General features: G+C 45.0%; 1 protein-coding gene across 1 annotated transcript in view; it reads right to left on the reverse strand.

Moving 5' to 3' along the window:
• The window catches only part of LOC124606679 (homeobox protein B-H1), a 455,998-nt gene that overhangs the window by 412,380 nt on the left and 18,754 nt on the right, over window positions 1–24,864 (reverse strand). The window contains exon 2 of the mRNA XM_047138693.1: window positions 12,911–13,892. Within this exon, the coding sequence (XP_046994649.1) occupies window positions 12,911–13,892 (982 nt within the window). The remainder of the gene's footprint in view (window positions 1–12,910; window positions 13,893–24,864) is intronic.

The raw sequence follows: 24,864 nt of genomic DNA on the forward strand, positions 1-24,864 counted from the left end.
CGACCGTAGCAGTCCCGCGGTTCCGGACTGCAGCGCCAGAACCGCTAGACTACCGCGACAGTGCAATCCTAACCGACCAAACGAACAATATGTCTTCTCGGGCGCTAGTCGCGTGGGATTGTTCAGTACCTACATGGCGCTGACTGTGGAAATTTTGAGAAAGATACTGGCTCGCTTTCAACAAAATCTATATAAAGAGCCCTTAAAAAACCAAAGAACCGATTTTATCTATGTTGTATACTGAAGAACGCACAGCCCTACATCTATGTTGCAGTTACTGTATCAGCAGAAGGATATCAGGATAGTGAATACTTCAGAATTGAAACAGCAATCTATGATGAGTTTCTATATCACCAGCACTGTTCGCAGCAGTCCTGAAGAACGGTTCCAAATCTGTAAACTCGGAAAGAGAAGGACAAATACGTATTAATGGCACATATGTGAACTATTTAAGTTCTGCTTGCATTGTACTATTTGTCTTTAGTCCAGGTAAACTTCAACAACTGGAAGAGCAAGTTTTACTTTAAACTTAAAATCAATTGCGAGACTAAATGGAGACTTAACACACAACTAAACGGCAATTATTCATAAACACTGAAAATAAAATAAATACGAAGCGAAGTAGGTGAGTAAGACGAGGTCGACAGCATAGGAAGTAGAGGAAAAGTGCTTGACTGTATTAAGATCTTAAGGCGTACCAACAGTTAACATACACATACACCACGTGGCACATCGATAGCTTGGAAGAGTTAACCGTTACATTGGCATACACCAAGGCACAGACGAAGGGGTAGAGGACAATGCCCTTTGTTGGCCTGCATACTTGTCAGTATACTTCCTAGAAGCACACTGCGCATCTCATTTCTCATCCGTGACGAGCATGCGAAATGACTCGTAACATTGTTGCACGTACTTCACCGCCTTATTTCGGCACTCTATTTCTGTGAGCCTACTGGCTACTACCAGCTTCCATTCAGCAGGTTTTGTGTCTGAACATGGCGTAGAATAAACGAATCATCATCTTTCTTGGGTAAAATTGCTATTTTCGAAAATATGGCCAAAATAAGTAGGAATATGTCGTAATGACCTTTTGTTGACAATCACCTCGTTCTTCTGTTGCAAGTAATCTGAGAGCAAGTTTTGTTTAACTGATCGATTATAAAACGGTACAACGACTTCTTTGCCATGTCTCTCAGATCAAAACCATAGTACTGGCAGAGCGCTCTCTGAACTAAATACTTCTACCTCAAGAGACCAGTTATATCTCTAAACAAAATATTCGTGCGTCTTTTCTGTGAACCTCAAATGACTAATAAAAAGAAAAGAAATTGCGACGGAGGTAGAGAAACGGTGAGCTTTCATAAACAGTTCAAATGGCCCTGAGCACTATGGGACTCAACTGCTGAGGTTATTAGTCCCCTAGAACTTAGAACTAGTTAAACCTAACTAACCTAAGGACATCACAAACATCCATGCCCGAGGCAGGATTCGAACCTGCGACCGTAGCGGTCTTGCGGTTCCAGACTGCAGCGCCTTTAACCGCACGGCCACTTTGCCCGGCTCATAAACAGTTGTCTGCTGTAAATAATGATTAAACAATCAACGATTCTTTTAAAATTGCGATAATGTCAAGTTCAGTGAGCAGTTATGGTAAAATATAAGTGACTCTGTCGGAGTCAGTTTTGTTATTGTGGTCTACAGTCCGCAGACTAGCTTGGTGCACCTCTCTACATTTATCCATCCCAAGCAAGCCTCTTGAATTCTGCATAACTGCTACATCCTACATTCACTCGAACCTGCTTATGTAGCCAAGCCATGGTCTCTTTCTACAATGCCCCCTCAAACTCATACACATACACAAAGATTTCATTATATTAATTCCATCGCTATTATCTGTCCATAACTTGGACGCAAAGGTTTCAAATACCCTTTATTTCGACATTAAAGTATTTTTTATTTATACGGTACTGCGGTATGTTATATAAAACTATTACTGAAGACATCAACGTTTCGGTCACGATTACAGCGGCCTTTTTCTAGATCTACTAATGTATTTTAACTATCCAGAGTCACTTATATTTTACCATGACTGCTCACTGAACTTGACATTATCACAATTTTAAAAGAATCGTTGATTATTTAATCATTATTTACAGCAGACAACTGTTTATGAAAGCTCACCCTTTCTCTACCTCCGTCGCAATTTCTTTTCTTTTTATTAGTCATATGAGGTTCACAGAAAAGACGTACGAATATTTTGTTTAGAGATATAACGGGTCTCTTGAGGCAGAAGGAGTAGGAACTTTAGTGTAATAGGTAACTCCGTTGGAGGGAGTGAGGATCTGTTGTTGCTTCTTGCATTGTACCAGTGTGCATACTGTGATTGGTAGTCATCGGGCAATGAGGTGTGAGCTCCTGTTTTCCTCTTGCTGGACGCGGGCCGCAGTATAATTGCGTAGCCTTCCGCGACCACACTCTGGGCAGCAAAAACACTCAGTAGACCCAGAAGAAGATCAGTGTAACTGTGGGCGGAACGTTGGCTTCTCCAGTAATAATTTTTTTACAATATGATGCGGTACCATACCCAGAAAACTTATTGTCAACTGACCCTGGCGGCGGAGCCTCAACATTTTTATGTTGTATTTCATTCAGACTTTGTTGATTACTTATAGCAGACAACTGTGTATGGAAGTTCTTTCTCCCTATTTTTCAACCTTTGTTGCAACTTCTTTAGACACATGAGTTTGAGAGAAAAGACCAACGAATATTTTGTTTGGAGAATTAACAAAGGCGTCTAGCTGAATGTACTCAAAGTGCTGGCCACTGGAACAGTCTTAACACTGGAAACATGGTCTTGCGGTTTGTTTTTTTTTCCAAAGCGATTGTCATAGAGACTTCGAAGATCGGTCACAGGCACGAGCGTTAACACGTCGGTGCCGTAACGTCTGCAGCAACGCGAAACAGGGGCGACTGTTCTGTGTACCTAATGGCACGTCATACCGTCACGTCAACTGCTCGCCCCTTATGACGGTGACGGGTGCAGCCTGGCAATGTTAGTGTACTATGGGTCACCTCACACGGCTACACCCATCGTGATCTTGCACGCAGAACTGGGAGTCGTCTCGAAAACGATGCTACCACTCCTGTGTCCACTGCCGTAGTAGGGTGCATCAATATCGGCCACCAAGGGAAGCCACAACAAGAGTCGCCATGACGACAGTCCATTGTGCTACCGACAACGCAGCACTGTCCAAGTGCATACTTGTCTTGCTGCAAACAAACCTATTTGCTGACTCACGTTACATGACATATCCATACAATCCTAAATGACCGAGCGAATAATTTGACTGGCCTCTCTGGCGCTAGTCGCGTGGGCCCTTTCAGTGTGGCTCTGTACCACTATCAGCGCATCAAGGGAAGCCACAACAATAGCCGCTGCGCTTACAGCACATGGTGCTACAGTCGGCGCCGCACTATCCATGTGTATACCTGTTCTGCTGCTGTCAAGCTCAGTTCCTGGCTCACGTTATGTGACGTAGCTGTACAGTGCTACACGGAAGAACGAACCGAACGAACAGTATGTCTGGCCTCTCAGGCGCTAGACGCGTGGGGCCGTACAGTTTCTGCATGGCATTGAGTGTGGCCGTCCTGAACCCAACGAATCCCTATTCGCATAACAGTGGTGGGATAACGGTTTTTTCGATAGGCCGCGATCCTGTCGCTGCCGACTTCCGACACATTCTCCTTACACGCTGCATAACACAATCTTCTCATAAACAACGAACATTCTGATGCGATTCCTGAATGAGAAAGCCATTGCGTTATCTTCCCTTTTGCACAGAATGTAGATTGGCGTTATCTTTACCCATTCTGTGTGGTTGCTCTGAAATGCTGCTCATTTGCAAATGCAAGAATGTAGTACACCTCATGCCAATCTGACGTCTGTTGCACGTAGCTTCAGTTTTAAAGGCCAGTAGAGTATATTGGTGCCGTTTCTTCGCCTGTCCTCCACTTTGGCCTGAATGAAGCAAAGCGAGACGAATGCAGCGGCGCCAGCACACCTGGCTGGCCACACATCGCCATGCCATGCGTCTGGCTGCCGACTGCATGCGGCCACGTGACCTGCTTCTGGATCACGGCCACAGCGAGCCATCTGCGCTCCACCGGGTACAGCAGTTCAAGCGCTCTCGCGCCAGACGCATACGTCACATAATTTCACGGTCCGTACGCAGAACACACTAAGTCACAATGATCATACGACAGCACTTCCATTTGGTTCACTAAATAGCAGCTAACTACGAGGGGGCGTTCAATAAGTAATCCTACACTTTTTTTTCTCGACCAGTTTCGGTTGAAAAATGCAGAATTTGTTGTAGGACATCGTGGAATATTCCCGCTTCAGCCCCTATAGTTTCATGACGTTCCGATAGCTGGCGGCACTATACGTAGCCTTCAAAATGGCGTCTGTAACGGAGGTGCGTTCCAAGCAGACCGTTGTCACTGAGCTTCTTTTGGTGGAAAACCAGAGCATCGCAGATATTCATAGCCGTTTGCAGAATGTCTACGGAGCCCTAACAGCGAACAAACGCACATTGAGTCGTTGGGCAAGACGTCTGTAGTCAATGCAACAATGTCGCGCAAACCTGTCCTATCTCCCGCGTGCCGCCGACTCCTGCAATGTTGCAACGTACAGTTAATCTCATTCGAGGTGATTGACGGATCACAGACAAACATCTCGTTGCACAACTGGACATCTTTGTTGGTAGAGCTAAAATACCCGTCGTTGGAGTACATACCGTTGGAGATCTCAAAGGTGTTTGCTGCTGAGTTCCTCGTCTCCTAATAGACGACCATAAAAACAAATATGGACCATTTGTTGTGGAATTGCTTCAGCATTACGATGCTGATCGTTTTTTTTTTTTTTTTAAGAAATCGTCACAGGCGATGAAATACGGGTTCATCAGTTTGAACCGTAAAGAAAAACGGCAATCCACAGCGTGGCCCCACACCACCTCTCCTCCGAAGAAAAAGTTCAAGGCCACATCTGCGCCGGTAAAGTCATGGCGACGGTCTTCAGGGACTCTAAAGGGTTTATTACGTCTGATGTCCTCCCTCCTCTAGATTGGCAATGGCAAGCAAAGCGTTTCTGAAGAAGAGAAATTTGTTAACATCGAGTATAGATTCAAGTGTCAGGAAATCGTTTCTGAAAGTATTTGTATGGAGTGTAGCCATGGAAGTGAAACATAGACGATAAATAGTTTGGACAGGAAGAGAATAGAAGCTTTCGAAATGTGGTGCTACAGAAGAATGCTGAAGATTAGATGGGTAGATCACATAACTAATGAGGAGGTATTGAACAGAATTGGGGAGAAGAGGAGCTTGTGGCACAACTTGACGAGAAGAAGGGACCGGTTGGTAAGACATGTTCTGAGGGATCAAGGGTTCACAAATTTAGCATTGGAGGGCAGTGTGGAGGGTAAAAATCGTAGAGGGAGACCAAGAGATGAATACACTAAGCAGATTCAGAAGGATGTAGGTCGCAGTAGGTACTGGGAGATGAAGAAACTTGCACAGGATAGGGTAGCATGGAGAGCTGCATCAAACCAGTCTCAAGACTGAAGACCACAACAACAACACCGAGCGAGGTGGCGCAGTGGTTAGCACACTGGACTCGCATTCGGGAGGACGACGGTTCAATCCCGTCTCCGGCCATCCTGATTTAGGTTTTCCGTGATTTCCCTAAATCGTTTCAGGCGAATGCCGAGATGGTTCCTTTGAAAGGGCATGGCCGATTTCCTTGCCAATCCTTCCCTAACCCGAGCTTGCGCTCCGTCTCTAATGACCTCGTTGTCGACGGGACGTTAAACACTAACCACCACCACCACCACCACAACAACAACAACAACAACAACGTCCTCCCTCGTCGGCAAACGATCATATAGGAATGTGTTGTGCTACCACCAGGAAGTTGCAGAAACGACTTACATCGTATTCGTCGCCACAACAATGCAAACAAACTTCTCCTTCTCCACGACAACAAAGGCCTCGCACGAGTCCTTGCACCCGAGAGGAACTCACAAAACTTCATTGGACTCTTGTTCCTCATCCACTCTACAGCTTGGATCTCACACCTTCCGACTTCCATGTCTTTGGCCATGGATTGTTCAAATATTCAAATGTGTGTGAAATCCTAAGGGACCAAACTGCTGAGGTCAACAGTCCCTAGACTTACACACTACTTAAATTAACTTTTGCTAAGAACAACACACACACACCCACGCCTGAGGGAAGACCCGGCGGGAGGGGCCGCGAAATGGTTCAAAATGGTTCATATGGCTCTAAGCACTATGGGACTTAACTTCTGAGGTCATCAGTCCCCTAGAACTTAGAACTAATTAAACCTAACTAACCTAAGGACATCACACACATCCATGCCCGAGGCAGGATTCGAACCTGCGACCGTAGCGGTCGCTCGGCTCCAGACTGTAGCGCCTAGAATCGCACGGCCACTCCGGCCGGCGGGCAGCGAAATCCGTGCATTGCGCCTCAAACGGCGCGGCCACTCGGCGCGGCGACCCATTGACGGATGCGCTCTGTGGGAAGCAGTACGCGGATGATGGGGACGTATTGATGCAGTAACGCGTTAGCTGCGACGTACCATGCAGGCAAGCATGTCCTCCCACGAAGGTAGCATAACGCCATCGGAATGAATGGAGATATGTTGAAAAATGGGGTTTTGTAGCGAAAAGAGTGGGGGAATAATATGGTGTATTGGAATTCCGAATAAAACCAACTCCCTTTCAGAAAAAAAAGTGTTACATTACTTACTGGACGCCCCTCACATAAAAGCTAAAGCCTTTTAACGAGGAAAAAAAAAGGGATGATCAAAAAGTATCCGTTTGAGGGCTTTGCTGCAGCGTATATGCAACGTAGAGCGACTCCGATGCGGGAATGTAAGTAGCCACATGCAGACAAAGGATTAGTGTGGCACTCGTAACTTCGCGGCGTGTATGCGCTAAATGCAGAGACGTGAACTATGGTCGCGTTATTACCAAATCCATCCAAAAAGGAGCAACAGGCTTTCATTCTCTTCTTGGCTCACAAACACAGGTAGACATCCATCAGAGAATAAATAATATGTATGACACAGCATGTCTGTCAAAATTCACTGTTGTGTAATTGTGCGACAAGTTCTGTGTTGCTGCTTCATGATGATGTATGCGCCCCCTAAATGCAAATGTCGTAATGTAGAAGTTACGCCTGCTCAAGTGGGAGACAGTTGAGCGGACGCCTTAGGTCCCTTAAAAAAGGCCTTAAGTGTCGACGATTCCTGCCAGACGAGGATTTGCAGCAGGCAGTTACAGACTTCTTCACGCAGCAGGACACGGCGTTCTACCAAGGTGGTACGAGTATCTCCAACCTAGTGATTAGGTGAGATGATTGACTCAATGCATAGGACAATTTTTCCTGATTGACATAACGGTTCGAGACTGTACGAAATGGTTCAAATGGCTCTGAGCACTATGGGACTTAACTTATGAGGTCATCAGTCCCCTAGAACTTAGAACTACTTAAACCTAACTAACCTAAGGACATCACACACATCCATGCCCGAGGCAGGATTCGAACCTGCGACCGTAGCAGTCGCGCGGTTCCAGACTGTAGCGCCTAGAACCGCTCGGCCACCCCAGCCGGCGAAACTGTGCGGCCTTCAAACGGATTCTTTTTGGTCGCCTCTTATATTATCAGATAGCAGTGTCTGGTAAATTTCTGGAGCCTAGCAAATCATTTGAATACTTAATGGTAACATTAAGAAAAAGATTTCAAATGAAATGAACGATTGAAATCAGCACTAAGACCGTCAATAAAAAGAAAAAAAATCTTTGATCTTTGCAGGATTCTAGGGAAGTTTAGTTGTTCTCTTGAGAAAATTGGCTACAAAACTCTAGTTTTATTCTTGACTACTGCTGCAGTACTTATCAAGTTGACATTATGGAGTTACTCTCATGGTAGCCGAAAACAGAGATTGCTCTACCGAGTCCTTACAACACCCATTGTATCTACTACAGACGCTGCTTACACTAGCGTACTACAGCTCAATACCCATCATGATGTAGGTGCACTGTAATTACTAGTTTATTTGTAAGTAGGTTTTGCCTTGGATGACTTCGAAGGAATTCAGTGAAGACTGTCAGTATAGATTGGGGCGCTGCATTTAGCGGTTCCCATCGAGTGGCGGATGCCTTACATACACTGGGAGTTTAATATTATCCATTATAGATATGAGGGAACATTTGAGTGTTTTTAAATGGGTAACATTCAACCGCAATTTTTGTCCTATACACAATGCTTTCATCACCAAGTTGTAAAACTGAGCTCATGAGATGAAAAGCTGTCAACACAATTGCATCGTTCACAAAATAAAATTGTATAAAAACAAATTGGACTATGTACGACGAGGACCCATAGTCCAACGTGTTTTTGTTCCATTTTATTTTGTGAACGTCACACTTACGTTTGTTGACTTTTTAGCGTTTTAACCTCATGAGATAAGTTTTACCACTTGATTATGAGAGCGCTGTCTCTCGAAACGCCTTGTTGAATTGTGGGTAGGACAAAAATTACGGTTGAATGTTACCAATTATTACTGTGTAAACACTGAGATTCACACTTTCCCTTCACTTCCATAATCATTCAAAACAACGTAAACAATACAGAACACTGTACCTCAGAAGTACCCAACCCTTTCACCCACACAATGCACTTCCGGACTTGCGGTTCTGAGAAAGGCAAAGACAATCTAGCTGGAGTAGACCCCAGGGAGGCACAATTGTGCGAGGTTTACATTGTCATCACGCTTAGTTATCTACAGCGTGCTTACAATTGTTGAACTTCCTCTACAGGCGAGTGTAGACGGAAAACTGTTTACCATAGTGGTAGCTAACTTTAAAGGAATGATGTTCAGACTGAGCGCTGCAGGATTTGTAGTGTTAATAGTGTCAGTGTCATGACTTGTCGTTGGCCACGGGCTCTGCTACGGCGAAGTAGGTTTGTAACACAAGCACCAGTGCGCATTAAAGTTGTCAGCGTGGATACAGTCATGGTGGGCATGGCTTTACTCGTAAAGCTGTTTTATCAAAACAACAGCAATAGTTCCGTTGCTCTTCACGAGCATCGACGCGTTAAAGGAATAGGAGACGCCCCCTTCACGCACCGAATTAACTGGCGATTAGGGAATTGCTCCTAGGAGAGGACGACGGCCAACTGTGCCACAAATTGTTGAAGAAGTTACTGTTGCTATGGCTAAGAATGCTGGACTCAGTGTTCGTTCTTCAAGCAATGCACGAGCTGTGTCACAACAGCTGAACATTCTACGGTTCACCATTCGAAAAGTACTGCGAACGCTTGAGAAATAAAAATAACTTTGCAATTGAGACTGATTCTTTACATAACTGTGAAATGGTATCTCTAGTGCGTTTCCAGGCTGTCGTGGATCCAGATAGTCGTCACACTGAGCAACATTTGTAGCCAGAACGTAAGCATGGTACGCAGTTAACGAATGTAACCCCCCTCATTTGGAAATTAAAATCTTTTTCTTTCAATGGTTTATTTGTTATTTCTCTTCCGCATGTACTTGCAAATGTTTCCACGAAGTCTTATTGCCCTATGATCACTCGTCTTTCATGGGGGACCTCTAAAGTGGCGGAAGTTTAATTACAACTACCCTCCACGTCAACGACTATACACCGTAAACGAAGTTACAAAACTACCGTAAGCTACCGTAGACTGTCAGAAGTAAGCGTAGACTACCGTAGCTTTGATCATTTAAAATTGTAACCACGTTATTTGTACGTTAGATATTGTTGCATACCTATCGGCCGTTACCTCATTTCGGTCGTTTTGTTTGCGTATGCACCCGGTCTCTCATTAGGTTTCCCTAGAAACCGGAAGCGGTGAACCGTACAGCAACTGAGTGTAATCTACAGAAAAATTTTGTTCTGCATAGGTATCCTCCTGCCTATTACTTAAAAATAAACAGTATTTATAGCTAATTATTTAATTCTGTTTTTATTCGAAAACTGTTGTTTTTTAAAGTGAAACAGAGGGATGTTGTAGTAGTGAAAATAAAAACATAGGCAACAGACTTATCAAATAGCACTAGAAAAATCATTTCTCAAGAGAAAGGTAAAATTAAAAGGAAAAAGACATATCAAACATCGTTTCAATACTTTGTCGAGCTTGTGAAACATGCTTCTGTTGCCGGCCGAAGTGGCCGTTCGGTTAAAGGCGCTGCAGTCTGGAACCGCAAGACCGCTACGGTCGCAGGTCCGAATCCTGCCTCGGGCATGGATGTTTGTGATGTCCTTAGGTTAGTTAGGTTTAACTAGTTCTAAGTTCTAGGGGACTAATGACCTCAGCAGTTGAGTCCCATAGTGCTCAGAGCCATTTGAACCATGCTTCTGTTATCCATAACCAACTTTTGCACTTATCAATAATAACAGGAAGCTTCTGCCTTTAATCGTTATGAAGAACGTTCTACTGCATACAAAATAACAATTACACAGATTTTTTATATTTGTACATGTAAGGTGTACTTGCATCAAAATTAATTGCTTTGGTAACATAAAAGAGCGAAAGTTACGCGATCAACTAATTGTTATTACTTAGACAACATAATTTAAATTTTGTACGAATATAAGGTACTCAAAGAACTAAAACTGAGCGATATATGATTATAATTATGTGCAAAACAAACAAACAAACAAAAATCAAAGAGAAGTCTCCGGCTCACAGTTTCTGTCTCACAATTCATTTACGTTTTTTCCCTACTAATGCTGCCAACACTAGCAGTAATCTTGCCACTTACTACATCATTTATATAGTATACCAAAATTAACGAACTGTAGTTTTGGTAGAGCGCAACTCTAGCCGCAAGCCACCTTATAACGTGTGGCGGAGAATCCTACGTGTACCTCTCTCATTTCCACCTATCCTGTTCCAGTCTCGAACGAAGAGTTCCTAGATAACAGAACGCAGCATGTCATTCTCAATGGAGAGAAGTCTTCCGAAGCAAGAGTGATGTCAGGTGTGCCGCAGGGGAGTGTTGTAGGACCGTTGCTATTCACAATATACATAAATGACCTTGTGGATAACATCGGAAGTTCACTGAGGCTTTTTGCGGACGATGCTGTGGTACATCGGGAGGTTGTAACAATGGAAAATGTACTGAAATGTAGGAGGATCTGCAGCGAATTGACGCATGGTGCAGGGAATGGCAGTTGAATCTCAATGTAGACTAGTGTAATGTGCTGCGAATACACAGAAAGAAAGATCCTTTATCATTTAGCTACAATATAGTTGGTCAGCAACTGGAAGCAGTTAATTCCATAAATTATCTGGGAGTAGACATTACGAGTGATTTAAAATGGAATGATCACATAAAGTTGACCGTCGGTAAAGCAGATGCCAGGCTGAGATTCATTGGAAGAGTCCTAAGGAAATGCAATCCGAAAACAAAGGAAGTAGGTTACAATACACTTGTTCGCCCACTGCTTGAATACTGCTCACCAGTGTGGGATCCGTAACAGGTAGGGTTGATAGAAGAGATAGAGAAGATCCAACGGAGAACAGCGCGCTTCGTTACAGGATCATTTAGTAATCGTGAAAGTGTTACGGAGATGATAGATAAACTCCAGTGGAAGACTCTGCAGGAGAGACGCTCAGTAGCTCGGTACGGGCTTTTGTTGAAGTTTCGAAAACACATCTTCACCGAGGAGTCAAGCGGTATATTGCTCCCTCCTACGCACCGGATGATCAAAAAGTCAGTATAAATTTGAAAACTTAATAAACCACGGAATAATGTAGACAGAGAGGAAAAAATTGACATACGTGCTGGGAATGACATGGGGTTTTATTAGAAATAAAAAGACGCGTGAAAGATCTCTTGCGAGCGTCGTTTGGTGATGATCGTGTGCTCAGCCGCCACTTTCGTCATGCTTGGCCTCCCAGGTCCCCAGACCTCAGCCCGTGCTATTATTGGCTTTGGGGTTACCTGAAGTCGCAAGTGTATCGTGATCGACCGACATCTCTAGGGATGCTGAAAGGCAACATCCGACGCCAATGCCTCACCATAACTCCGGACATGCTTTACAGTGCTGTTCACAACATTATTCCTCGACTACTGCTATTGTTGAGGAATGATGGTGGATATATTGAGCATTTCCTGTAAAGAACATCATCTTTGCTTTGTCTTACTTTGTTATGCTAATTATTGCTATTCTGATCAGATGAAGAGTGTCGGACATTTTTTGAATGATTGTATTTTTTTGGTTCTAATAAAACCCCATGTCATTGCAAGCATGTGTGTCAATTTGTACCTCTCTATCTACATTATTCCGTGATTTATTCAGTTTTCAAATTTATACTGACTTTTTGATCACCCAGTATATCTCGCGAAGAGACCATGGGGATAAAATCAGAGAGATTAGAGCCCACACAGAGGCATACCGACAATCTTTGCTTTCCACAAACAATACGAAACTGGAATAGAAGGGAGAACCGATAGAGGGTACTCAAGGTACCCTCCGCCACACATCGTCAGGTGGCTTGCGGAGCATGGATGTAGATGTAGAAGCCCAGGGAGAACGATTCTGCTAAGTCTGGTTGTGAGCTCGGATCGCTCTAATTTTACATTCTATTTCTTTTCCCGAGATATACGCAGCAGGAAGCAATATACAAAACACCTCTCTTGCAACATCTACCAATGGAGTTGGTTGAGCAGCTCCCTGGCGCTGCTAGACAGTTTCAAATCAGGACACCTTCGAATTCGAAGTAAACGATTCGTTCTAGCGTTCTTAACTAAAAAGAAGGTTAAGCCAAGTGCAGTACGCAACGCCGACAGGGTACTCACCAGCCTCGAAGTTGTCCTTGAGCCTGCGCCACTGGCGCGCGTGGTGTATGGAGTAGATGCCCGTGACGAGGAAAAAGAGCAGGCAGGCGCAGACGGCGAGCGCGAGCACCACCACCTGCCAGTCCCACACCAGCGTCTCGGCCGTCGAGAACGGCTGCTGGTGCTGGTGCTGCTGGGCTTGAGGCTGCGCGTGGTGCGGCCGGGCCGTGGTCTGGGCCGGCGGCGGCGCAGAGTCCTCCTTGAGCTGCGCCGCCGACTCGGGCAGCATCGGCTTCCTGGCGTCCGGCATCTGGTGACCGGTGAAGTTGCGCTGGCGGTGCTCCTCGCGGTGCCGGCTGTGGGTGTGGCTGTGGAGGCCGTGCTTCCGCCCACCGCCGCCGTGCTTCCTGTGCTGCGACGTCTTGTTCCTCCGCTGCGAGGACAGCGACGACGTCCTGTTGAAAGTACCGAACCCGTCCTCCGCAGACGAGCTGTAGGACGATTCCTCCGCGAAGGACGAGGAAGAGGACGACGACGAGGAGGAGGAGGACCAGCGGGAGTGGTGGTGGTGGTGGCCCTGCCGCCTGCGCGCCGGCCGCGGAGTGTCTTCCGAGTGCTCTTCCGAGTGCGACGAGAACGCCGACGAGTCGAGCTCGGAGGAGGAGGACCACCCGTCACCGTGGCGGTGGCTCTTGCGGTGGTGATGGTGGTGGTGGTGATGGTGGCGGTGCGAGGGAGGCGCGGAGGTCCTATTGGAGCGCCTGGGCAGCCAGGACCAGTCGATCATGAGCTTGGAGATGGGTCCGCAGTCGGTGTCGCGGTTGACGGCGCAGGGCGCCAGAACTACCTGCCCGTCGGGGCACTGCGTGCAGGGCAGGCAGCGGCCGCGCCGCTCGTCCCAGAACTGCCGGTCCAGCGAGCACGATAGGCCCGCCCCGGAGCCGGAGCCGGAACCAGCACCAGTCGCTGCGGCCGCTGCTGTCACCGCCGCCACCACCAACAGCTGGCACACCGAAAACAACGGTGCGACTTGTACAGTTATGAAGAGGCACTGGTTCAAATGGCTCTGAGCACTAAGGGACTTAACGTCTGAGGTCATCAGTCCCCTAGAACTTAGAACTACTTAAACCTAACTAACCTAAGGACATCACACACATCCATGCCTGAGGCAGGATTCGAACCTGCGACCTTAGCGGTCGCGCGGTTCCAGACTGAAGCGCCTAGAACCGCTCGGCCACCGTGGAAGAGGCACTCTGCGCAACTTTAAGTCGACTTCTACATCTACGAAGGGCGTTGGGGTACAAAGTGTAGACGACCTCCAAGATGCTGTACTCCGGGCAACGGTCCGTGACGACGGAATGGCAAACAGTCTACACACTAGGCGACTGAATTTCTTTCACGGTCAAGAAAATCTACAGAGGAAAACGAAAAAGCAAAAAAGTAACGGTTCTTATCCAAGGTGTATACGCGGACAAAGAAAAAAAAAATCCTGGATATCTCCCGGATTTCCCGGTTAAAAATACATTTTCTCTCGGGTGAAAACGTACTTTTTCTCTGTTACCTGACAGAAAATTTTCTCTCGAAACTGTTTAACCTATCCATCTTTAGAATGGTTATGGTTTTATACACAGGCATACAATTTCCGGCACTTTAGAAAACGAAACATAGGAGGAAAAAAAAACGTTTTGGAAAGATCTTTGATGTGCAGTAACTCGTACGCTGCATATTTTCGTATTACGAAAGTAAGTATAAATTCGAATTCCACCAAACAGCGCATGTTACTTTCCGAAGCATTGAAATCAAGATTGCGATACGCTTTTGTAAGCCAGTCACAGCTCATGTCACGTGATTTTCACCAGCTGATGATACCAGGCATTGAGAGCTTATGACACGTGAAGAAGTCAGCCAATAGCAACATCACTGTTAAGTAGTGCGAACACACAAACGGAAAAGTTAATGTTTCAAATTAATATACACAGTGTTGCTACAAGAAATGTAAAGCTTTCACTTGTAATATTGGTCTATAATATTAATACGCTGGAAGAGAAGCTAAGCTTTCACATATAATGTTCTTCTTTTATGCATTTATTACAATTTAAGATATATCACACAAATGTGCCATTAAAAATTTTAATAACGACATAAATGTCTGTTCTTCTGGGCTCGAAATTCATCTAAATGGCTTGTCATCAAATAGTTTATTTTTAAATGAGAGTCAAACGTTCTTTGATTTAAGAAATTCAACGTACATTCTCGCACGTAGTTCAACTTGCGTAAAAGGAAATTTTCTTTGATGGTAACGCTTTTCAAACCCCCATTCTGAATATTTTCCCGCGACCTGTTAGAAATAGGTGCGCTTCTGCAGTTGCCAGAGAGCGCCAGATGACAGGCGTCACCGCGCTTGCGCAGCTACGATGTCGTAGGGAGCCGTATGTTCCTACGTTTAAAACATTAAAAGATCTTACATTAGGCCATAAAAGAAACAAGACATTCGAACCTGCTGCTTACACAGCCAACAGCCACATTTCTGTAGCCAGAAGCGGGAGAAGGTACTACTCAACTGCGCATACGCATGATTCCGCTTGTAACTGCTAAAACGAATCTAATGTAAAAAGTTGTGACGTCACGTTCATCGGAGGCAATTTGTTGTTATGAATCATTGCACATTCTTCCTAGAGCCTTTGACAAGTTTTGCTGTTGGCAGACGCTTGTATCAGCACTTTCTTTTGTTGCTGTATATGGCGCATTTACTTTGCAGTTTAAAATTTTATTTTCGTTTTCACTCGTTCATGTTTTATTGCTCAACTATTATTCTGCAGTAGCGGGATACAGTAATATTCTTTGTTAGAGTATCGGTTCTTACCAGTCAAAATTACAAACATTTAACTGAAAACAATGACAAATTCCCGGAATTCTAAAATATTCCCGAGTTTTTCTCGGTTTTTTTCCAGGGTGAAAAAATTCCCGGGTTTTTCCCGGATCTCCCGGTTGTCCCGCATTGTGTACACCCTGTTATCAGAATCACCTGACAAGAGATATCGGAACTTGTGTCCGTATCTTACAACTAAATGTTGAAGGCTTAAGCCGAGACAAATGCGAACAATTGAGTAGGACGGCTAAAGATAACCACACAGAAGTTATAAAAAAAAACCTAGAAATAACCAAAGATAAAAAATCGAAATAACATATTAAGAAAGCTGACTGGAACCTTCTTGGGAGCTCAAGCTGACACCGTAAGCACCGCAGTACAATCTCTTGTTTACTCGTGGCAGAATACTGCGCCCCAGTCTGGTACAAGAGCACACACACGAAGATAATAGACGTCCAGCTTAATACCACCATGAGGATTGTCTCAGGAACTCTGCAATCAACTCCACTTCCCTGGCTTCATGCCCTTTGCAAACATAGCTCCTCCCTTCCTCAGAAGGCAACAAGCAGCTATCCGAGAATGGAAGAAAATTAATGACCCCTCTGTCTCTGAAGATATACCTATCCGAAAAATATTGGACCATCTACCAACTACACGCCTAAAATCCAGGAAACCTTTATGCGAAGTCGAAATCCTCAAATTCCCAGAAAGGTACGAGATAGCAAGGGAATGGAGGCAATACTGGTCGCTGAATAATCACCATCCACTCATCACTGATTTTGATCCTTCGATACAGGTGGAAGGTATGCAGATGCCCAGAAGAACTTGGTGCAGACTTAATCGTGTGAGGACTAACCACGTCAGGTGCAAGGCCATTCTCCACAAATGGAAACTCACTGATGACCCACGATGTGACTGTGGTGCAGAAGAATAAACAATCCCTCACCTGATCTTCGAATGTCCTGCGAGGAGGTTTGAAGGAGAATGGAGGGATATCATGAATTCTACTCCACGTGCTGTTCAGTGGGTGACCTGCTTAGATGTGCACTTGTAATAGCTGCAACGGCTGTCTCCCTAATCTTACGCATATTGTTGTTTGCAATCAATCATTTAATAATATATTTGTAATTCGATTATTATATTAACTAATAGTTTGTGTGCAATTTTACTCTGTAGATGCCATACGCTAAATAAAATAAAATAAATAAACGAAGGGCATTCAGTAAGTAATGCAACACTTTTCTTGTAGGACAATTTCCGCTGAATAAAAGAGGAATTTACTGTGGGACATCGTGGAACAAGTTCCGATAGGTTGCGGCGCTATACGTAGCTTTCAAAATGGCGTCTGTAACAGTGATGCGCCACAAGCAGAGAGCTGTTATCGCTCTTGGAGGAAAACCAGGCATCACAGATATTCATAGGCGCTTTCAGAATGACTACGGAGACTTGGAAGTGGACAAAAGCACGGTGAGTCGTCGGGCGAGACGTCTGGCATCAACGCAACAAGATCGCGCAAACCGTTCCGATCTCCCGCGTGCCGGCCGACCGTACGCAGCTGTGACTGCTGCAGTGTTGGAACATGTGGACACTCTAATTCGAGGTGATCGACGGATCACAGTAAAAAACCTCGCTGCTCAGATAGACGTCTCTGTTGGCAGTGCTGACACTCGTGCATCTGTTGGGGTATTCAAAGATGTGCGCCCGCTGAGTTTCTCGCCGCTTAAAAGAAGACCGTCAACAGCAATGAAGGACCATCTGGGCTGAATTTCTTGTGCGTTAAGAAGTTAGTCGTGACAATTTTTTGTCGAACATCTTCACAGGCGCTGAAATACGGGTTCATCACTTCGGCAAAACGGCAATCCACCACCTCCTCTCCGAAGAAAAAATTCAAGGCCACAGTCTGAGCAGGTGAAATCATCGCGACGGTCATCAGGGATTCTATACTGTCTATTACGTCTGATGTCCTCCTTCGTGATGCAGTGGTCATCTTGGAAATGTATTGAGCTACCATCAGGAAGTTGAAGAAACGATTCGCATCGTGTTCGTCGCCACAACAATGCAAACAAACTTCTCCATGGCAACACAAGGTCTCACAAAAATCTGTGCACACGATAGGAACTCACAAAACTTCATTGGATTGTTCTTCAATTGGCTCTGAGCACTATGGGACTTAACTTCTGAGGTCATCAGTCCCCTATAACTTAGAACTACTTAAACCTAGCTAACCTAAGGACATCAGACACATCCACGCCCGAGGCAGGACCGTAGCGGTCACGCGGTTCCAGACTGTAGCGCCTAGAACCGCTCGGCCACTCAGGCCGCCCGATTGTTCTTCTTCATCCACCTTATAGACCGGACCTCACAAATGACGACTTCCATCTGTTTGGCCTAATGAAGGATGCAGTCCGCCGGAAGCAGTATGCGAATGATGGGGAGGTTACTGACGCAGCAGAACTTTAGTTCCCAAGTCGACCGGCGGAGTGGTACCACGCGGGCGTACGAGTCCTCACAGTGAGGTGACGTAGGGCCGTCGCAATTCAACGGAGATCATGTTGATTTTTTTTCTTTTTCTTTATTTTACAAGTCTAGTTCAGTAGGACCAAATTGAAGAGCTATTTTCCATGTCATGGAACGTGTCAGGACATGAAATTACAACAGAAAAGTAATAATAGATCAAACAAAATGTTTATGTATCCAAAGAGGACGACAAGTTGAAAGTGTATATAAACGCAATCAACAGTATAACACGGGGCACAGCTTAATTTTTCAAGGAATAAATAGGGTTTTGTAGCCAAATGAGTGGGTAATAATTTGATGTATTGGAATTTTTAATAGAACCAACCTGCTTTAAAAAAAATGTCTTTCACTACTTATTGAACGATCGTCGTACATATACACTCTGCAAGCTACTTACAGTGAGCGGTGAAGAGCACTTTGCATATCAATCTCACTTCCTTCCTTTTCTGTTATAAGCGTGAATAGTTCGCGGTGAAAACGATTGTAAGCCCCTGTGTAGTATCTGGAAATATGCAGAGACAAGCTGATACCGAAGGTCTGGGGTCATATAGGGTTACTCAACAATATGTAGTTCGTTGGCGGCTGAAAGTAGTACTGTTCCGCAGCAAACTCATCCCGGGTAATTAATACGGATACGTACGAGTCTGCTCGTCAAGTGTTGCACGATTGTACATTTAAAAATTAATATATAACATGTCTGCAAGGAACCTTGCAATCAGGTTTGACAATGTATTGCAGTCGTAATCGGATAATATCAATTAACATACCTTGGTTAATGAACTTCTTTATTTATTCTTTGCATAGCACTACAAACTTCCACTGAGACGAACCTTGACTACAGGATACAGAGAACTCCAAAAATTACGAAGAGTTTGGAAACATTAGATTCTGCTTCAAAGCCATTGCCTTCAAAGCCATTCCCCACTTTCAGAAACAGGACTAATATCTATTCACAAGTAATATATTAAAAAGTTATGAAGGCCTCTCTGCCCTCGCATATTATTTGATTAAAATTTTTGATCATACTAAAGAAGCATCGTCAGCGTTAATTTTACGTTATTAGTAAATAAAGTGTACTGCAGTTCTAGCATAAAAATTGTGATGCCTATGTAAAAAGTATGTGAATAGTTCGTCACTGATACCAAAAATATCCCACAGTGAGTGAAGAATTTTAAAAATAAAAGTGATAAAATTTACAAACGTTGTGGTTATTTTCTGTTTACTTTTAATATATCTTTGAAATGATCTATCCTTTAACAATTTTTAAAGGTTTACTTTTCACATCTTTCGATGTCTATAGCATTTGTTTCTATGGTTGTGTAGAGTTGGTTCATCTCTGTTAGCTTGGACTATACTGATATACTCGTACTTGTTTCTCATAGTCAGTTTTTTGAAACTGCACTGTTATTTGCCATGTGAGGTAAGTCTAGAGCATCATTACCACCACAAAATTGCTACCTAAAACGACATGCTGGTGTTTGACATGCAAAAGGTATCCCGAACAAGAGTTTCACTCTGCAGATGAGTGTGCGCTGATAAGAAACTTCCTGACAGATTAAAACTGTGTGCCGGACCGAGACTCACACCCGGGACCTTTGCCTTCCGCGGGAAGTGCTCTACCGTCTGAGCTACCCAAGCGCGACTCACACCCCCTCCTCACAGCCTCACCTCTGTCAGTACCCGGTCCCCTACCTTCCAAACTTCACAGAAGCTCTCCTGTGAACCTGCCAGGAAGTGTCATTATCAGCGCACACTCCGCTGCAGCGTGAAAATCTCATTCTGGAAACATCCCCCAGGCTGTGGCTAAGCCATGTCTCCGTAATATCCTTTCTTCCTGGAGTGCTAGTTCCGCTAGGTTCGCAGGAGAGCTTCTGTGAAGTTTGCAAGGCAGGAGACGGGGTACTGGCAGAAGTGAGGCTGTGAGGAGGGGGTGTGAGTCGTGCTTGGGTAGCTCAGACGGTAGAGCACTTCCCGCGGAAGGCAAAGGTCCCGAGTGCGAGTCTCGGTCCGGCACACAGTTTTAATCTGTCAGGAAATTTCATGAAACAGGTAGATTGTTCCAATAACTAGTCCACATTTCCTACTATTTTTTGGCTTAATAATATGACAAACAGCAATATACGTATCCACGCAGGACTTCGTACTGTACATGTAAAACAAATCGAAAATCTAGTTCCTCAGATTGAATTTTCCGAAAAGTATATTAATACAAAATTCATAAGCATCATAACCCTGCTAGGCGAAGAAGAAATTCTCTCACAATGTCACGTGGTCCAATCTCACACAAACAAATCATCAAATATAAATTGTTGAGGTTTTTGTGGCCACTTGTTGACCTATTGCCTTTTGGCTTCTGTCTCGACATCTGCGCCCGACGTTCCTTCAGTGATTTTGCTGATCTTTCTGAGAAGCCGTGGTGTGGAACAGCTTGGTGACTTCCTAAACCATCTGAGCAGTCTCCACGCCAAAATTAAACATACTGCGGAGGTAGGAAAGTATCAACAGCTACCCTTTCCGCATGTGGTTGGTTACGGCAAATATGAGAACCTGGGCCACAGCATGTACCGAAACCCGGCAGAGAAACATTCAAACCATCTGCTGAGCCAGAAAATAGGAATAACCAATAGGCTCGCAAGGCGCGCAAGACGAATGTGAGGGCCGCACATCTCGGACGCAATGTGCAAAAATTGGCATGCGTTTTGAGAAGTAACGGGTACACCGCTAGTTGTATAAGAAATGTCACGAATTAATAGTTAGCAGAATTCTTCCAGTTTTTCTTCTGTCTCTTTATTACTATTGATTGATCGTACATGCCTATTCCCATTTCCACTTCCCTATCGATTTTGATTTCTTTCTATTAAATCAGAATTCTTACGAACCTTCCCGTTGACAACTAACCATCCTTGATTTTGTTTTTTAAAAAAAAAAAAAAAAAAAAACCATAACGTTGTGTCAGAAATTCTGAGGGTTTAACTTAATGGAGCGTCAAACTAAAGTCTCAGAAATCAGAAAGGTGTGCTAAATAATTCAAACAAGAGGCGGTAGAAAGTTATCTGTGTGCTTAAAAACCATCGTACCTACTGAACAATCCAAGCACGACTTCCAACTCGTCTTCGCAGTTTCAATTCTGACAGAATCGTCAGTACTTTACAGGCTTCACACAAGTTCTCTTGCAGACATTCGTGTAGAGGTAAAACCAGAAATAAAGCTATTGGATGAGTCATGAGTCGTACCTGGATAGCTGAGTTGGTAAGCGCGAAAAGTAAGGGTCTTAAGAGTCTCTGCCCGAGACACAGTTTTCATCTTTCATAGTCTTTCTCCAGAGGAAGCCCGATGCAACAGGGCCGAAATATCGGTTGTTTTATAATATGAGGCAGCAGTAGACCCAGAAAAACTGTAATGAGACTGACCTAGTGCTCGCGAGTAGTGCAGTTCTAATCACTATTTAGTCATTCTTAGTAACGTTTCCTTCATTCCGCCATTTCTCTCTTCACCACAACGACCATCGTAATGCAACTCAGCTACTGACTTTCTGACATCAGCGAGACGTTAACGTCTAATGTTTCTGTCGTGTTCCTTTCAATGCCAAGCTTTGCTGTCTACATTACAGGCCATTAAAATTGCTACACCAAGAAGAAATTCAGATGATAAAAGGGTATTCATTGGACAAATATATTATACTAGAACTGACATATGATTACATTTTCACGCAAATTGGGTGCATAGATCATGAGAAATCAGTACCCAGAACAACCACATCTGGCCGTAACAACGGCCTTGATATGCCTGGGCATTGAGTCAAACAGAGCTTGGGTGGCGTGTACAGGCACAGCTGCCCATGCAGCTTCAACACGATACCACAGTTCATCAAGAGTGGTGACTGGCGTATTGTGACGAGCCAGTTGCTCGGCCACCATTGACCAGACGTTTTCAATTGGTGAGAGATCTGAAGAATGTACTGGTCAGGGCAGCGGTCGAACATTTTCGGTATCCAGAAAGGCCCGTACAGGACCTGCAACATGCGGTCGTGCATTATCCTGCTGAAATGTAGGGTTTCGCAGGGATCTAATGAAGGGTAGAGCCACGGGTCGTAACACATCTGAAATGTAACGTCCACTGTTCAAATTGCCGTCAATGCGAACAAGAGGTGACCGAGACGTGTAATCAATGGCACCCCATACCATCACGCCGGGTGATTCGCCAGTATGGCGATGACGAATACACGCTTCCAATGTGCGTTCAGCGCGATGTCGCCAAACACGGATGCGACCATCATGATGCTGTGAACAGAACCTGGATTCATCTGAAAAAAAAACGACGATTTGCCATTCGTGCACCCAGGTTCGTCGCTGAGTACACCATCGCAGGCGTTCCTGTCTGTGATGCAGAGTCAGGGGTAACCGCAGCCATGGTCTCCGAGCTGATAGTCCATGCTGCTGCAAACGTCGTCGAACTGTTCGTGCAGATGGTTGTTGTCTTGCAAACGTCTCATCTGTTGACTCAGGGATCGAGACGTGGCTGCACGGTCCGTTACAGCCATGCGGATAAGATGCCTGTCATCTCGACTGCTAGTGATACGAGGCCGTTGGGATCCAGCACGGCGTTCCATATTATCCTCCTGAACCCACCGATTCCATATTCTGCTAACAGTCATTGGATCTCGACCAACGCGAGCAACAATGTCGCCATACGATAAACCGCAATCGCGATAGGCTACAATCCGACCTTTATCAACGTCGGAAACGTGATGGTACGCATTTCTCCTCCTTACACGAGGCATCACAACAACGTTTCACCAGGCAACGTCGGTCAACTGCTGTTTGTGTATGAGAAATCGGTTGGCAACTTTCCTCATGTCAGCACGTTGTAAGTGTCGCCACCAGCGCAAACCTTGTGTGAGTGCTCTGAAAAGCTAATCATTTGCATATCACAGCATCTTCTTCCTGTCTGTTTAATTTCGCGTCTGTATCACGTCATCATCGTGGAGTAGCAATTTTAATGACCAGTCGCGTATTTTGTTTTTTGTGTCAAATATTCTTGGATGTCATTTCCCCTTCCTATATTTCACTAATGCTGTCCCACGAACTTCTGCCACCGCTCATTCTTGCATAATCTCTTAATTTTAAATCACTGAAGGAAAAACTGCATAAGCCATACTTTTTGAATGAATACTTTACTTAACCGTAACTTGTTTTGGGCCTCCGGTCAATGTCAGACGGCAACAAGGATTGTTCAGACAAATTTCACATTTTTGTCTTATAACAAAATGGAAAAATCGTGTTTTTCTGATTCACAAAAGTTCTAACATCATATGCAAAGTATTTACTTTTGACAACGTTTTCTTTTATGCATTACATCATAGAGGTGTGCTTCGCCGAGAGGTGACATTCTAACCATGAGCTAAGGACAAGATGGCGGAAATAGGTGTTTATATTAGACGCCACATCATCTATGATCGTGGGCCGTGGCGGCTCGCTAAGAGCTGATCTTCCACCGAAAGCAGAACCTTTGGTCGGCCGCCGTAGCAAGCGAGGTGGCGCAGTGGTTTGCAAAAAATGGTTCAAATGGCTCTGAGCACTATGGGACTCAACTTCTGAGGTCATTAGTCCCCTATAACTTAGAACTACTTAAACCTAACTAACCTAAGGACATCACACACATCCATGCCCGAGGCAGGATTCGAACCTGCGACCGTAGCGGTCCCGCGGTTCCAGACTGACGCGCCTAGAACCACCCGGCCACTTCGGCCGGCTGTGGTTTGCACACTAGGCTCGCATTCGGGAGGACGACGGTTCATACCCGCGTCCGGCCATCCTGATTTAGGTTCTCTGCGGTTTCCCTAAATCGCTTCAAATGCTGGGGTGGTTCCTGTGAAAGGGCACGGCCGGTTTCCTTCCCCATTCTTCCCTAATCCGAGTTCGTGCTCCGTCTCTAATGACCTCGTTGTCGACGGGACGTTAAACACCGATCTCCTCCCCGTCGGCCGCCGTACGAGGACAGGGCGCTCGGGGAGCGGGGTGCTGGCTCGCGAGAGAAGCAAGTTAGGCTGTGTCGGTGGAGTGGAGACCGGGTCTGGCGAAAGAGTTTGCGAAGCCCAGTACTGCAGCGTGCAGCTTGGCAGTTGCGGCCCGCATTGTTCTGGCCCTACCAGTGCGTTGTCGTCATCATCATCATCCTTAAATTGGAGCCGTGGATTTGTCGAACATCCCGTTGCATGCAACATTTTATTTTATTTTCTACGGCCTTTCCTCTTGGTGTCTCGGGCCGAACTTGAAAGGAATGAAGATTGTACTTTGGAAGGTGAGGTATAAAATGTCTTTTCACTCTCAATCCATGTTCCGTGACCGCCTTGTCCTGATCTTTCACTTGTTGGTGTGTGGGAGAAAGACAGACTCTCAATTACGATTAGAGCCTTGCTGATAAAAAATCGTAACACCAGGAAGGACTTGTGCACCATAAACGGAAGTTGGCAGGCATTTTTCTACTTCTTATAAACGGTCGTGAGCGTTAGTTGCCTTTTGAGATTGGACGTAGTGAGCTGATGAGAGTGAAGAATGACTTCAAGGTGACAGAGAATGCATTATCATCT

Source organism: Schistocerca americana, chromosome 3, assembly GCF_021461395.2.
Source record: "Schistocerca americana isolate TAMUIC-IGC-003095 chromosome 3, iqSchAmer2.1, whole genome shotgun sequence".
Classification (NCBI taxonomy): Eukaryota; Metazoa; Arthropoda; class Insecta; order Orthoptera; family Acrididae; genus Schistocerca; species Schistocerca americana.